The 14,171-nt window shown below is 40.7% G+C and overlaps 1 protein-coding gene across 2 annotated transcripts in view; it reads right to left on the reverse strand.

Moving 5' to 3' along the window:
• Positions 1-13,613, reverse strand: part of TBK1 (TANK binding kinase 1) — a 30,760-nt gene extending 17,147 nt beyond the window's left edge. Inside the window, exons 1-7 of one of the 2 annotated variants that reach the window (XM_054213780.1) lie at positions 13,500-13,613; positions 8,421-8,541; positions 6,486-6,626; positions 5,537-5,666; positions 4,493-4,674; positions 3,502-3,662; positions 1,471-1,581 (exon numbers count right to left, since the gene is read on the reverse strand). In XM_054213780.1, coding sequence (XP_054069755.1) covers positions 1,471-1,581; positions 3,502-3,662; positions 4,493-4,674; positions 5,537-5,666; positions 6,486-6,626; positions 8,421-8,507 — 812 coding nt within the window. In that variant the 5' untranslated portion in view covers positions 8,508-8,541; positions 13,500-13,613. Of the gene's footprint in view, positions 1-1,470; positions 1,582-3,501; positions 3,663-4,492; positions 4,675-5,536; positions 5,667-6,485; positions 6,627-8,420; positions 8,542-10,438; positions 13,021-13,499 lie in introns of those variants that run through there. The other variant, XM_054213790.1, reaches the window with a different exon arrangement.
• Between the last annotated feature and the right edge of the window lie 558 nt (positions 13,614-14,171).

A 14,171-nucleotide genomic window follows, 5' to 3' on the forward strand; every position in this document is an offset into this window, starting at 1 on the left:
ATGGCATGCAATTTAAGAAGTCTATATTGTAGAATTAAGGTCACCTTCTACCACTGCTGAGCCTTTTACCCAGCTCACCCCACACACTTACCACAGTTCATCACTTTGAAGGAAGCTGCTACCATTTATGGTTTGCTGACTGAGCTGCTTGTGTGAGCACACTGTGTTGCTTTCAATCAAAATCAGCTGGGTCAGCAAAGGCTCATTATTTAAATTGTCAACACTAACAGAATTCATCCTGATTGAGATGGGGCTAAATAAGTACTCCACATATGCAGCTCAATTGCTGCAAAGAAAAATGTGCAACTATTGCCTTACAGAAAGGCCAACTTAAATTTCTTGCATTTCTACTTTGAGAATCTGAATTGCAAGGAACTTTACGGATCCTACTCCTGTGTTATTAAACACAACTTCAAAGTTTTAACATTATGTACACGTCAAACCTGAACCCAGTGGTAAAACTGGTACCATTTTGAAGCAAGTTCCAGTTGCTTATAAGCGCATTAGAGGTCAGGGGATGCTGTGCTCCAACTCACTTTAGTACTAAACTTATAACTAACTTATAACTTTATAACTATTTAAACACTACTTGAAAATATTACTGTAAACAGATGTTTAATGAAAAAATCTGCTTATTATTTAAAGCACTTCAATTATATGGAATAAGCAGAGGAAGCAACTGAGCAGTATCATGAAAAAATATATACGAATTGCAAGTTCTGCACAGTATAAACCAATGAATTGATATAAACCAGACTTTCACTCTACACCTCTTATGGATCTACATACTTCAGAAAAGTTTGTTTCTGGCGTCACAGAACAATTTCTTTCTCACTATACCACGCAAGAGTAGTAATTTTAAAATACTGAAGAAGTCTCAGGAAGATAAATAGGTAAGTGGGAGTTGTTTTTAGGATCATATTGTGATTAGATTTGCCATGGCTCTTCCTACTTAGTATTATGACACATGAAGCAAAAATATGATGATAAAAAAAAATATCTAAAAAGTACCATGAGAATACATTAAATGTGCTGACACGAATTGTTTTCTAGCAAAAACGCAAGTCTCTGAACTGTCTTTTCTTCATCGTATCCTTCCTACTGCCTAATCTTTGTAATGTCTGAAGTCATATTCTTACAAGAAAGGGGGGCCATCAATTCAAAGTTTAATTCTTAAATCTTCATACTCCTTCCTGAGGGTGGAGAAAATGTAGTAGTAATCTTTCTTATACTCACACCACTTCTGATTCTCAGGTACTCTTTTGTAAATTAGTAGCCATAAAACTATTTGGACAGATAGGAAGAAAAAACACCCGATAACCTAATAGTAGACTGTACCTATCTATTGAAGAGTTCAAAGAGAACAAGTGCAACAGTTAGATCTCTGTTCCAAAGACCGAATCCTGAAAGAATAACTGGAAAAGCCCAATCAAGCAGCACAGAAACACTCTGTGAGAAGTTCAAACTTACTTTGAAAGACTACAAGAAACGGGCATCTCCCAACTCCATTCAATTGGTCCATTTTCTGCTTTCTGTATTCCAGAAATAGCACCAGAAGGCTTTCCAGTGATTATTTTATACCTGCAATACATTATAAAAATAAGAGACTTCAACTACTACCTCTTATACATAAATAGGTCTAGTAACTAATCCTCAAAGGGGTATCAATAATACAAATCTAAACAACAGATTGGCCGAAATTTGTAGGTGGTGCAATAATTAGGAAGCTTCACTTACAAGCTGACAGAGTGGTGCTAAAATAGTAAACAATGAAAAGGAAACACTTTCGGCTACAATGAAGAAGCAACTTTGTCCACCTCAGATTTGGGAGGAATTAGAAGATGTTTCAGGCATCACTGAAGGAAGCGGCAGTTTTTTCACAAGTGTTAATTAATCACAGTCAGATTTCCAAGGCATTTTCAATTTAGGCATTTACAAGACTAACTTCTAGCATGTTCCATGGCAAGAGATGACATTTGGCCACCACAAAGTCACTTGGGGATAAAGAAGGCTTTGAGAAATTACTTTAACTTGGAAACATCTAGCAATTTGGATACAATTTGGCATTGGCTAACTTTGTACTGAACACGCTAGTATTTCTCAAATTTCTCATGAAAATAATCAGAAGCAATAGACTTTTTGCAGCAGAAAATTTCAGTTGTGCATTCTCTTTTGGGAGGATGAGGTACATACGAAACATACGTTCCCTGCTTATCTCCCAAGTAGATACAATAGCAAGAATGCCTGTGGGATAATCACAGTTTCTAAAATTAAGGAAATTGGAGTCAGCTTTGCAAGGAGTAACAGAACAGAGATGTTAATGGTCTATCAGATTTCCCAAGTACCACCTTGCTTTATTTTTCAAATGCAACACACAGAACAACAACAACATAGAACTAGACTAAGATGAAAGAGGAATCAATTCCAACCATGACATCATAGACGCAACTTCTGTTTCCCATTCAGGAGCTACCCCTGTTATCTTAAGCCACAGTCCACAACTCTGCTACTCCAAAAATATCAGTCTCATGGGTAGCGCGTGCATTTCAAGACTGCCTGGGAAGACAATCATTTAAAGGACAACAAAAACTTGCAGCACTGAAAACCCATTTCAGAATATCATAATTTTGCCTGAATATCCAAGTTACACACACGACACTGCAACAGACCAGCCTAGTGACATAGTGAAGGAAGGATGCGTGGAAATACGTCAGTATTTTGGGGGAGCTCTGATGCTTAATTCAGGTCTTAAGGTGCCACACAGTAAAATCCTTGTTGAAACAGAATGTTTGTACTAGTTTTGGCTGGAATAAAGTTAATTGTCTTCACAGTATCTCATATGGTGCTGTGTTTTGGATTTGTGACCAAAACAGAGTTGATAACAAGAGGATGCTTTATCCGTTACTGAGCAGTGCTTACACAGCATCGAGGCCTTTTCTACTTCTCACACTGCCCTGCCAGCGAGTAGGCTGGGGGTGGGCAAGAAGGTTGAAGGGGCACACCAGGACAGCTGACACCAAGGGATATTCCATACCATATGACATAATGCTCAGCAATAAAACCTGGGGAGGGAAATTTGCCAGGGCTGCAGTTGCTCAGAGACTGACTGGGCATCAGTTGGCTGGTGGCGAGCAATTGGGGTTTTTTTTTTCGCATCATTCATTTTTCTCGGTTTTGTTTTCCTTTGGGTTTAGAGGTGGGGCTTTTTTGTTGGTTTTTTTTTTTAATACTTATTAAACTATCTTCATCTCAACCCACGAGTTTTCGCGCTTTTACCCTTCCAATTCTCTTCCCCATCCCACTGTGGGGGAGTGCGCAAACAGCTGCGTGGTGCTTAGCTGCCTACTGGGGTTAAACCACAACAAAGTTAAAGAATGTTTTTCCTTAAATATTTTCAGTATTTTAATGTTTACAGTATGTGTGTAGGATTTCTTGATAAAAAGCATTTCATGGACTGACTTAATTTACAAACAGATAAAATTCTCCTTCTAAATTACCTACATCACTTCCTTGTTTCTACGAGGTCCTTCAAAAGGTCGGAAAGGCAAACTCCCCGTTGCAGCATGGTAAAAGGTCACCCCAATGCTCCACAGATCAACCGTTGCTCCATACTTTTTCTGATGCTCTTTCCTCAAAACTGCTCGCTCATACATATCAGGATGCTAAAGAGAAAAAAAAAACATCAGAAAAAAGTTAGAATTGCTTTATGAACAATATAAAGAACAAAAAAACTATCATTTCACAGCAAGATAATTTGTCATTCTAAACTTTCATCTGTTTAATTGAAATGCAAAGTTAGTTTGTATCACTGAATTTGCTGAAGTTATTCTGACAGAATATCACTACAGTGCTCCTAGGTAAGAGAGCCATTTCTATTAAAGGTTTGCAAAAAATATTTTAAAATTTAGCTAAAGATTGCCCACTAGAATAAGACACCACTAAAGAAGAGCAGAAAGCCAGTATTCCTCCAGATGATTTTGAAACAACAGAAACAAACTTAGAAAAAGATCCACGTCAGAGGAGATTATCAGTTATGATACTACCTGTGGGGGGGAAACATGGCAGGAAGAAAATTATGCCTAAAATGCTTGTATTGATGCTTCTCTGCCTGCCTCTCTTTGGTTAACTAAGATATCAAGTAAGTGTATCTTAACTTCACCTAACATCAATAAAGTAGCTCAAATACAAACTGAAAAACATCTACAGAGATAAAGGCAAAGACATTCATAACTAAAATACTGTTGTTCTTCCTTTCACACAAATCAACAGTGGAAGTTAGACCTAGAAATTATTTAAAGGCTACCGTGCCCAGATCAGCAGCAGAACTGGCATGACCCAATATGAAAAAGGTGGAAAGTTATAAATACAATTATAATACAAAGGTTTAAACACTAATGCCCAACAGTCTGACCACCACCTATTCAACTCTCATCGCAAAAGGCCCCAGGCTTCAAACATTTCTTCAACAGAAAGTGAAATCATATGGGCTTACTAAATACTCTTCTGTGCCATAGAGAGAAACAAATTGTTCATCATCTTCAAGTTCTCTTGCAGCACCAAAGTCTGTAAGTTTGTAAACAGACTGACCATCTTCACCTATAACACGCATTATATTGCCTGGTTTGATGTCACGGTGCACTATTCCATTCTCCCGGAGATGATTCATCCCAGCCACTTCAATAAAAAAAAAATAAATACGGAATTTATATATGCATCTTGACACGGACTGCACAAGCACAGAATTATAACTGAGGATAGGAAAACATATGTGTTTACTTTCTCACTGGGAAACAGAAATGAGAAAGGACGCTCAATTAACAAAAAAAATCAGGACCAGAGAATATTCTAAGGATTTTTGCCTTTTTTTCTTTCGAACAGATAAATTACAGTTTTTCTTGCTCTCAGCAGCATCTTTCACATGAAGTAATGGAGGAAAATTTTATAACAGGCAGACACAGGTAAACCTCATTATTTTTCTAATTTACTCTTCTGAGTTTAATTATCACTAGGAGTCAGTCCAACGTGTGACAAATAATCTTGAAACAAACAAACAAATAGAGAATTATAGGAATGCTTTAAACAGAAATGGCTTCTTAATGCAGATATCTGTACCAATATAGACATAAATAAAAGATCTGACTCCGTATGACATATTAATTTGTTCCATTATAGAATCATAGAATTGTTTAGGTTGGAAAAGACCTTTAAGATCATCAAGTCCAACCGTTAACCTAGCAACGCCAAGTTAGCACTAAACCATGTCCCTCAGCCCTACATCTAAATGTCTTTTAAATATCTACAGGGATGGTGACTCCACCACTTCCCTGGGCAGCCTGTTCCAATGCTTCACAACCCTTCTGGTGAAGAAACTTTTCCTAAAATCCAATCTAAACCGCCCCTGGTGCAACGTGAGGCCATTTCCTCTTGTTCCAATTAGTTGACAGTCATTCAAATTCCTCATCTCTTGTTGTTTCAAGATAAACAAAACGAGTTTGTTTCAGTCAATGAATTAGACTAAACAGCAAAGTCTACATACCCACATCTCTCAAAACAATTAAGAACTCAGACTCTGGCAAACCAAAGGCATTAGATGGCTCCTCTAAAACTGTATATAAACTCCCACATGGGCAAAATTCCATAACTAGTACTTTGTGTCTAGTCGTTGTCTGGAAAAAAATAAAAAAAGATTAAGTCTGTGACTATTGTGAAAACAATGTCAGAAATTACATATAACCACAGGATCTTCCTCTCACAAAAAGAAAAATAAAATCTGTGGCTAGACCATAAATCCCATCCTGGTGATCTTCTTCAAAAGAAGCACAGGTGAATTTTTTTTATTGTTTCATGCATTCTAACTTGGAGAGGGGGAAAAAATTAAGAAAGCCTCAAGTTCTAGGCACTTGGAGAGTTGATAGCAATATTGACGGGTAGACAAATGAGAAACTGCAGTACAGAAGAGCAGACAGCAGCAATTGTCCTTCTTTCCTCTTTACTAATCTCAGTATCTGGGTCATTTCAAGAAATCAGTCTCAGTTTCAGCGCAACTACTGGGATTCATACTAACATACAGTTCTACATGTCCTATGTCATTATTTTAGTTGGTTGCAAAGCAAAAGCATAATATTGTCAGGATTACTGAAACACCCACAACTATCAGTATGTATTAAATATTCATACATGTAGATATCTTAAAAATCCTAATTCAAGATAAAGCTTAGGACAGTGGCTTCTTGAGATGGCTTTGAAGAATCATAACTTGTGCCTAAACACTGAAAGCAAGCATATCCTTTCAACAACAAAAAAAAAAGAAAGAAAGAAAAAAAATGAAAAAAATGGTGGTGGTTGGATCAGAGTATTTATATCATCATATATGTTACCATTCTTTAAAAACATAACTTTTTCCTCTATAGTTAAGGATAAAGCATAAAGACAGTTACTGTGGTTACAACCATGCATCTCAGATCACAACTACAACAATTCATTACCTCTTCTTCGATGGCAAACAATTTGACAATGTTCTTATGATTTAGTTTCTTCAATACTTCAAACTCTCGCATCTGAACATCCACAGGACGAAGGAAACTTATACTGTTAAATACTTTGACAGCATATAAATCCCCAGTTTTCTGTTCAAAACAAACAAATGACTAATCAAACAGAAGTATAAGATTGTAAAGGTACCCGTTATCCAAGCATTTTGAGATCTTATGTTGTGCATACGAGCATACCCATATTACAAATAGTTCAAAACAGTATTTTGCATTAAGGTGTTAAGATTCTACTAAAAAAAATTTTGTGTATGCTGGTTGAGTTTAATATAGACTAGAAGCAAAGAGACTAGCAGAATGGAAACTCAACATTAACCCACAAAATCTAAGTGTTTTTTAAAAAAGAATAGTTAGCATAAGAAAGGCTACACATTTAAGAACGACCCATAAACTTAACTGAAAAATAACTTTTCAGCAAGAGGTAAGCAAGCCACTTGCACAAATCAATGAGACACACACAGACTACAGTTGAGAGTCTTGGAGTGCTTAAGAGACAACTTTCAGAAGCTGAACGTTGCTCTCTCTTTATTGTTCTGTTTATACTGATAAAGCAGTATTTTGTTTTTTCAAAGAAGGAAGCGTCAAGCACTACATACCACTTATCCAAAATCCTGAAGCAATTCAAACCCACGTAATAAGTGACAGGAGCACAGTCATGAGCTTAATCAGAGACTTAAGTTCTCAAGTGGGACTAAGCCCCAACACACTCAGGCACCCACAGCACCAGCTGACAGTGCAACTCCTGTCCCTCTTACGGCAAAGTACCTCCCTGCACCCACTCTAGGAATAAGCTTACATTGGCAGTCTTGTGTGCAACAGATTCTTTCTAAGGACAAAGCTTTCCTGTGCTTAGACTAGGTGTGTTGCACAGTACACTTCTGTGCACTACTGGTGCCCAGGTAAAAGTTTTCTCCCATTGAGAAGGAGCTGCAGGTAACGTGCTCAGACTTGTGAGGGTGAGGAGAAGTGCAACCATGAAACCATAAGCTTTACATGGGAATCATTCTGTGTTGAAAATCACTCACCCAGAAAAGCACATTAGCTGCTAAATTACTGCTTAATGTTGCTTCACAGTTACACGTGGAGCATAGAAAACACTGTAGCTTATATATAACTTCATGTTGATTTCACACAGACTGTCATTACTATAAGAGACCGTTATTTTCACAATTATCTTCGTTTTGTGAGTCATACCATGAAATTCATAGGAATGGCCTGACCTACACGAGTAAGGTCATTTTATCCCCTCACTCAGGTTACAACATACACATCAGTATATTATTTACATGGCAAAACTGCTGGAAGATGTACTATTTTGTACTGATTACTCAAGGCATGTCACCAAGAACACGGTAACCTAGACATGTATGAAGCACTGACTTTCAGTCTAAGATTAACAGCAACTTCATCTGATATGATAATATGTTAAGAGTATTTTGCTTACAGTACAAAATCATAAGAAACAGGTTTTAAATGGAGAGTAAAAAACTATGACAAGAGAATTTAACAAAGACAAAAATAACATATCACGTAATAAAAACCGATAAGACTTTTATTCCTATTTAAATTCTTAAGCAAGGAGTATAAAAATTTTTTCCATAAAATTGAAGAATGAAGGAACGAAGAATTAATAACAGTTAATATTTTACAAGGACAAATAATATAATATTTAAAAAATCCTCAGAAATAACTGTAGAGAACTCTAATTCAATGGATGATTATTAAAAATTAAAAACTAAGTATGAATAGTTACAAAGATATATTTGCTTTAGGCCTAACTCTTGAACGGTTTGTCGTTGATTTTATGATGCTATTTACATGTGAAAAATTTTCAATTTTACATGTTACTCAGATTAGTAATTCCTCACTAACCTTATGTCGTCCCCGGAAAACATTTGCAGTAGCTCCCTGTCCTAGAATGTCAGACAACAGCCACAGGTAATTTGAAGTGCTCTGCATCTTTGCTCTTTGATTAGACAGTTTTCTTTTTCACCTTAAAAACAAAAGGTTACATGTATTGAATTATAATTTAGTGAAATACACAAAAGGAACTGATTGTAATTAGAAGGAAAAAACCATCACCCAACCACAACTCCAAAGACATACAAAAGTAATTAAGAACCACCAAGTAGAGAAATAAGAGGTAAAGCAAAGAAACAAACCCAAGCTAGCTCAATAATCAAAACTAATGCCATAGATGCAACACCTCTCTGCATTTGAGGTCTTTACTTCCCAAACTTTGTTTGAAAAAATAACTGGAAAAGTGAAAGCTTTATAATCCTGTATTGGGTTTGCATGGCAAGGTTTTGGTAGCCGGAGGGGCTACAAGGGTGGCTTCTGTAAGAGCTGCTAGAAGCTTCCTCTTTTGTCTGACAGAGCAGCTGGCTCCAAAGATGGACCCACTGCTGGCCAAGGCTGAGCCCATCAGTGACAGTGGTAGCAACTCTGTGACAACATATTTAAGAAGGGGGAAAAAAAACCCCTGCACAACAGCAATTGCAGCTGGAAAGAGGGGTGAGAATATGTAAGAGAAACAACCCTGCAGACACAAAGGTCAGTGAAGAAGGAGGGGGATGAGGTGCTCCAGGCACTGGAGCAGAGATTCCCCTGCAGCCCATGGCAAAGACCATGGTGAGGCAGGCTATCCCCCTGCAGTGCATGGAGGTAAACAGTGGCGCAGATATCCACCTGCAGCCCACGTCAGACCCCACGCCAGAGCAGGTGGATGTGTCCAAAGGAGGCTGTGACACCATGGGAAGCCCATGCTGGAGCAGTCCATTCCTGAAGGCCTCTGTCCCATGGAAAGGACCCATGCTGGAGCAGTTCACGAAGAGCTGCAGCCTGTGGGAAGGACTCGTGTTGGAGAATTTTGTGGAAAACTGTCTCCCATGTGAGGGACCCCACGCTGCAGCAGAGGAAGACTGTGAGGAGTCCTCCCCCTGAGAAGGAAGGTGCGACAGAGAGAACATGTGATGAACTGACTGCACACCTGTGCCACTTGGAGGGAGGAGGCAGAGAAATTGGGAGTAAAGAAAAGAAGAAGGGAAGAAGGGAGGGATCGGGTAAAGACGTTTTAAGATTCAGTTTTTATTTTCTCATTATCCTACTCTGATTTTGATTGGTAATAAATTAATTTCCCCAAGTTGAGTCTGTTTTGCCCGTGACGGTAATTGGGGAGTGATCTCTCCCTGCCCTTATCTCGACCCACGGGCCTTTCGTTGTATTTTCTCTCCCCTGTCCAGTCAAGGAGGGGTGTGATTGAGCGGCTTCAGTGGGCACCTAGCATCCAGCCAGGGTCAACCCACCAAAAGTCCCTTTTCTGTTGTACAGAGGTGTTTAAATGATACAGTAGCAAAACCTATAAGAAAGAGTCAAAAACACATGCACAACATCTTTTGAAAATATGCAAGACCTGTAATCAAATTCCATTATTCAATATATATATATCAAGGAACAGACACTAGCAATGATGGCAGATAAGTATACAGATCTTTTAGATCACATCTCTGAAGTTGCACTTCAGCACAACTGTAAAGGGACTGGATTAACTACTTATAAAAAGGCATTTTTACATGAGCTAGATGAAAATCAAAATTAACAGAAGTATTTTCAGCTACTTGCTAGAACGACCAATTACTACTGGAAGAAATTAAGGGACATTTCTCTCATTTCTAAAATTTCACGTTTGGTATGTTACATCATTTCTAGAGAGACAGCCTGGCTTCCCCACCATTCCTGAAATGTAAACTGCCAGATACTCAGGTCTTCACAGATTCAAGGGAAGGAGAAAAAAAAATTTTGATTAAATTAAAATTATTTAAAAAAAACATTAGAACTGCCAGATTTCCCCCCTTGCCAAAACAGCAGGAGCTGCAGGTTAATAGCCTTACCTTTTTGGCTTAATTAAAGCACTGATTTTGCCATTAAATTTAGCAAAAGGCTCTAAGGTCAAAGATGTAGCTTCCTGGATCTAAAGATCTTAAGAGCAAAACAGCAACCGGACCAGGGGAAAGTTCTACAGCAGCAGCCTTTCCTCACAGCCTGGCAGGATATCCTGCAGCAGCCTGCGTTAATTGACAAGAAACAGTTAACATACTCAAAAGAAACAAAACCCCTTTCCTGTAACTACTGGAAGAAGTTCGACAGAATTTCCTGTGCATGTTTACGACGAGAAGGTGATTGGCACTTTTTGAGAGCTCCCTGGTGCACAAGATGACACGGCCAGAAGCCTTACAGCAGCAACACCATTTTTTAAAATCTAGATAAAGTTCTCAATGCCTAGAGAAGAAAGGTTTTATCTCAAATCCGAACCAAAGAAAAACAACACCACACCCTAAATCCTTAGAATTCTGATTTAACTCTGACACAACAATGTGCAACAGCAGAATAAGATAACTTCTCCCAGCTAGCAGTTACTGTAGATGCCAAAGTGCTATCTATGATGCAGGCATAGAAAGTAAGAAAGATGTCTGCAAGTAAATAATGCATAGCCCACTGTAAACCATTTGAAAAATCTCTGAATTAAAAAATTCCTCATAATTAAAACCCTGCTTGTAACAAGCCAGCTAGCACATTACCAGTAAACATGTATTTTGTCATTTATTTCAAAGCAACATTCGTAAGACCCATAGCAAGATGCAGAAACGTTAATCCTTTCTAAGCAGACAGAAAGCGTGCAGAAGGATCAAGTAAACAAAGAGTTTCTTCAACAATGTCTATTCAAATACCAAAAATTTTAGCAGCCTGAGACAGAATTATTACGTTGCCGAAAGTGACAAAGATGAGGTAGCTTATGTATGAGATCAGCTCTGTTCCTTTACCTTCTTACTTTCTAATTAAATTTGCATGAAGGTCAATAGGTGAAAACAGAACAAACGGACAAGTCTTTGACAGATGAGCCTAAATATCACTCAATGGATTTTAAAAAAACAGCAAGTCACTAATGGGTTCTCAAGGTCTGGTTTCTTTCACTCATAAAACCGCAGATAGAATTATGCCAGTACTAATCCCAGGGTACATAACCAACGCCAAACCAAAGTCAGTGTTGCAATACTACACTTTTTATCGGCCAAAATAGTACTTTTATAATAATAACAAAGTCTACACTCTTTTAACAGCCTTCACTTCAAAGGCATAAAATCTCACTCAGCTTTGATTTTAATCTTCAAATTATAATAAATTTGATTCAATAACTTATATAACATGTTAGACCTCCTTTAGTACTTTTCCTTTCTGGGACTGATTCAGAACTGATCTTTGCTAAACAACCAGCATTTGTCGAGTTTTCTTTTTATGTCTTCCATTACTTTCCTAGATCAATTCACTAAGAGTTTCATATTTAAAAAAAAAAAAATAAAAAAAAAAATCTCTGTGAGACTGGTCCTATCATGGTCCTATCACTCGATTCAATGCTGAACTTTCTATTTCTTCACATCTCACTTATTGTCATTAAGTCTGATACTAGATGAGTCCTCACATATCTAAAGGCATTTTTCATTTTTCTCTTACCAGCAGTTTGATTTATTGTCCCCCATGACTCATTAGCATTTCAAGGGTTTGGGGGCTGCTTTTTGGGTTTTTTAAATATTTTTCTGCTTCTGGTGATACTACTTTATTTGTCAGCAGGGGGGACTGTTATAGGAAAAGGCTGCATTGCTAACGTGATTTTTTTTTTTAAAAAACTCCCAGTGCTTGGAAGCAGGAGTACTGTCTGCTTCTAATTAATACAAAGAAGTTTGCTGTTACCCTAGGCATGAAGGATAGGCACACAAAGCAGGTAGTTCCCCTCTTAACAACTGCAATGCACAAGTTCACCAGGCAAGTGGGGACAGATGATGACGTTAAAGTGAAGGCTCTTTCTGTCTACAGGCAAGATCCTATATGCCACCAAAGCCAACAGGCAAGGTGCTGAAGTTCTGAATAAATGTTATGTTAGCATTATGCAGTCTGGTAAATATGAAGGTTTTATACTTCCCTGTATGCCCTCTTTTAAAACCTAGAAAATAAGTTTTTCCCCCTGAAGTTCCTGCTTTCTTCACCTAACCTCCCTTCAGGGGTTTCCAGCCCAACAGCCGGGATCTGAATGACCAGAATACACTGCTCTGGGCTATACAAGGTGCTGCCTGAACCCACACAAAGCAGCACATGCTCCCAAAGGCCCACAAAACAAACGGCAAGCCTGGCTCCATTGCTGCTCATCACCAGGACTCTCAGAGTTTCCAGCCTGTACTGGGGGAAGAGGACTTGGCCCCTGTCAGGGATGGCAGCTCCTGGAAAGCCATGGAGGGCCACAGGCTTGCCCGAGCGACTCGGCCAGCCCCGCACCCAGAAAGGTGGGGCAAAGGAGGGCACAGTACCAGAGCTCATCTCCGCAACAGGACACCCTTCCTGAGGTAAAAGTTTAACTACTTCTACAACCACGGAGGTGACGCCGCTACCTGAGGAAAGCTTTTACCCACACCGCAGGCAAACACAACGCTTCCCTTGGCTTTCTTTCCTCCCACCCCCCTTCCCATTACAAAAGTAATTTTCAACTGCGACTCGCCGACATTCACAGGGATAACAGTCGTCGAGAACGGGGCAAGGGACGAGCCCCAGGCACGCCGCCGAGGCCGCAGGCCGGCCGTCGCCTCACCCCCACCCGCCCCGGGGCGGGGGCCGCTCCGCGGGGCGGCCTGCACGGCCGTGCCCGCCGCCGCCCGCGACCCTCCTCGGGAGGCGGCAGCTCTCGGGAAGGCCCCACCGCCGCCCCGGGAAACCGAAACCATCTCGCCCCGGCGCCGGCGCGGAGGGAGCCGCTTCCCCTCTCCACTGCCGCCGACGGCGAGGGGAGGCGGCTCCCTCCGCGCCGCCGCCGCCGCCGCCCACCTCAGCTCAGCACGACGCGGCCTCCCCTCACCCTGCCCTGCCCTGCCCTGCCCTGCCCTGCCCACCGGCCCCGGCCCCACGCACCGAGCCGCCTCTCGCCCTGCCTGCCCAGCGCCCCGGCCGCTTCCGGCTTCCTGCAGCGGCGCTGGGGAGGCGGAGCGGCAAGAAGCACCGCCTCGGCGGCCGGCAGCTTCTGGCGCTTCCTCGCCCGGAGCTGGCCGACGGTGGGCTGAGGTGCGGGGTGGGCGGGAGGCGGCTGGCAGGGACCGGCCACGGCCGCCGCTCGCTCTGTGGTGATGAGGAAGCGGCGGCCCCTGAGGCGAGGGGACGGCGGAACAGGGAAACATCTGGGAAACGTGGAAAAGCGGCGGTGGGATGTTCCTTAAAAAATGGTTGAGTTGGTGTGAGGTTCAAAAGGAACTCGGACCGGCTCTGGTGAGATTTCAGTAGTGATTTTTTTTTTGCTGCGTAACCGCCTTGGCGGTGGTTCCGTTTCTTCCCGCCTTGCCTGAGGTAACGCCCCTCCCGCCCCCCCCGGTAAACGGTAAAATTTACAACTTACACTTATCTGTGTGAGATTCACCTCACTGACTGCTGTTTCAAGCGACATCCAGAAAAAAAATGTTACCCTGCCCTGTGCAGTTTCCCTCGGTTTCACCCTTTTTAAACCTCACGAAGTCTTCGTATTTTTCATAGACTGGTGCTCTCATTTTTCACTTAAATGTCTAAAAGCAAGGTTCTTTGCTGATTTGCCTT

Source organism: Rissa tridactyla, chromosome 1 (genome assembly GCF_028500815.1).
Source record: "Rissa tridactyla isolate bRisTri1 chromosome 1, bRisTri1.patW.cur.20221130, whole genome shotgun sequence".
NCBI lineage: Eukaryota > Metazoa > Chordata > Aves > Charadriiformes > Laridae > Rissa > Rissa tridactyla.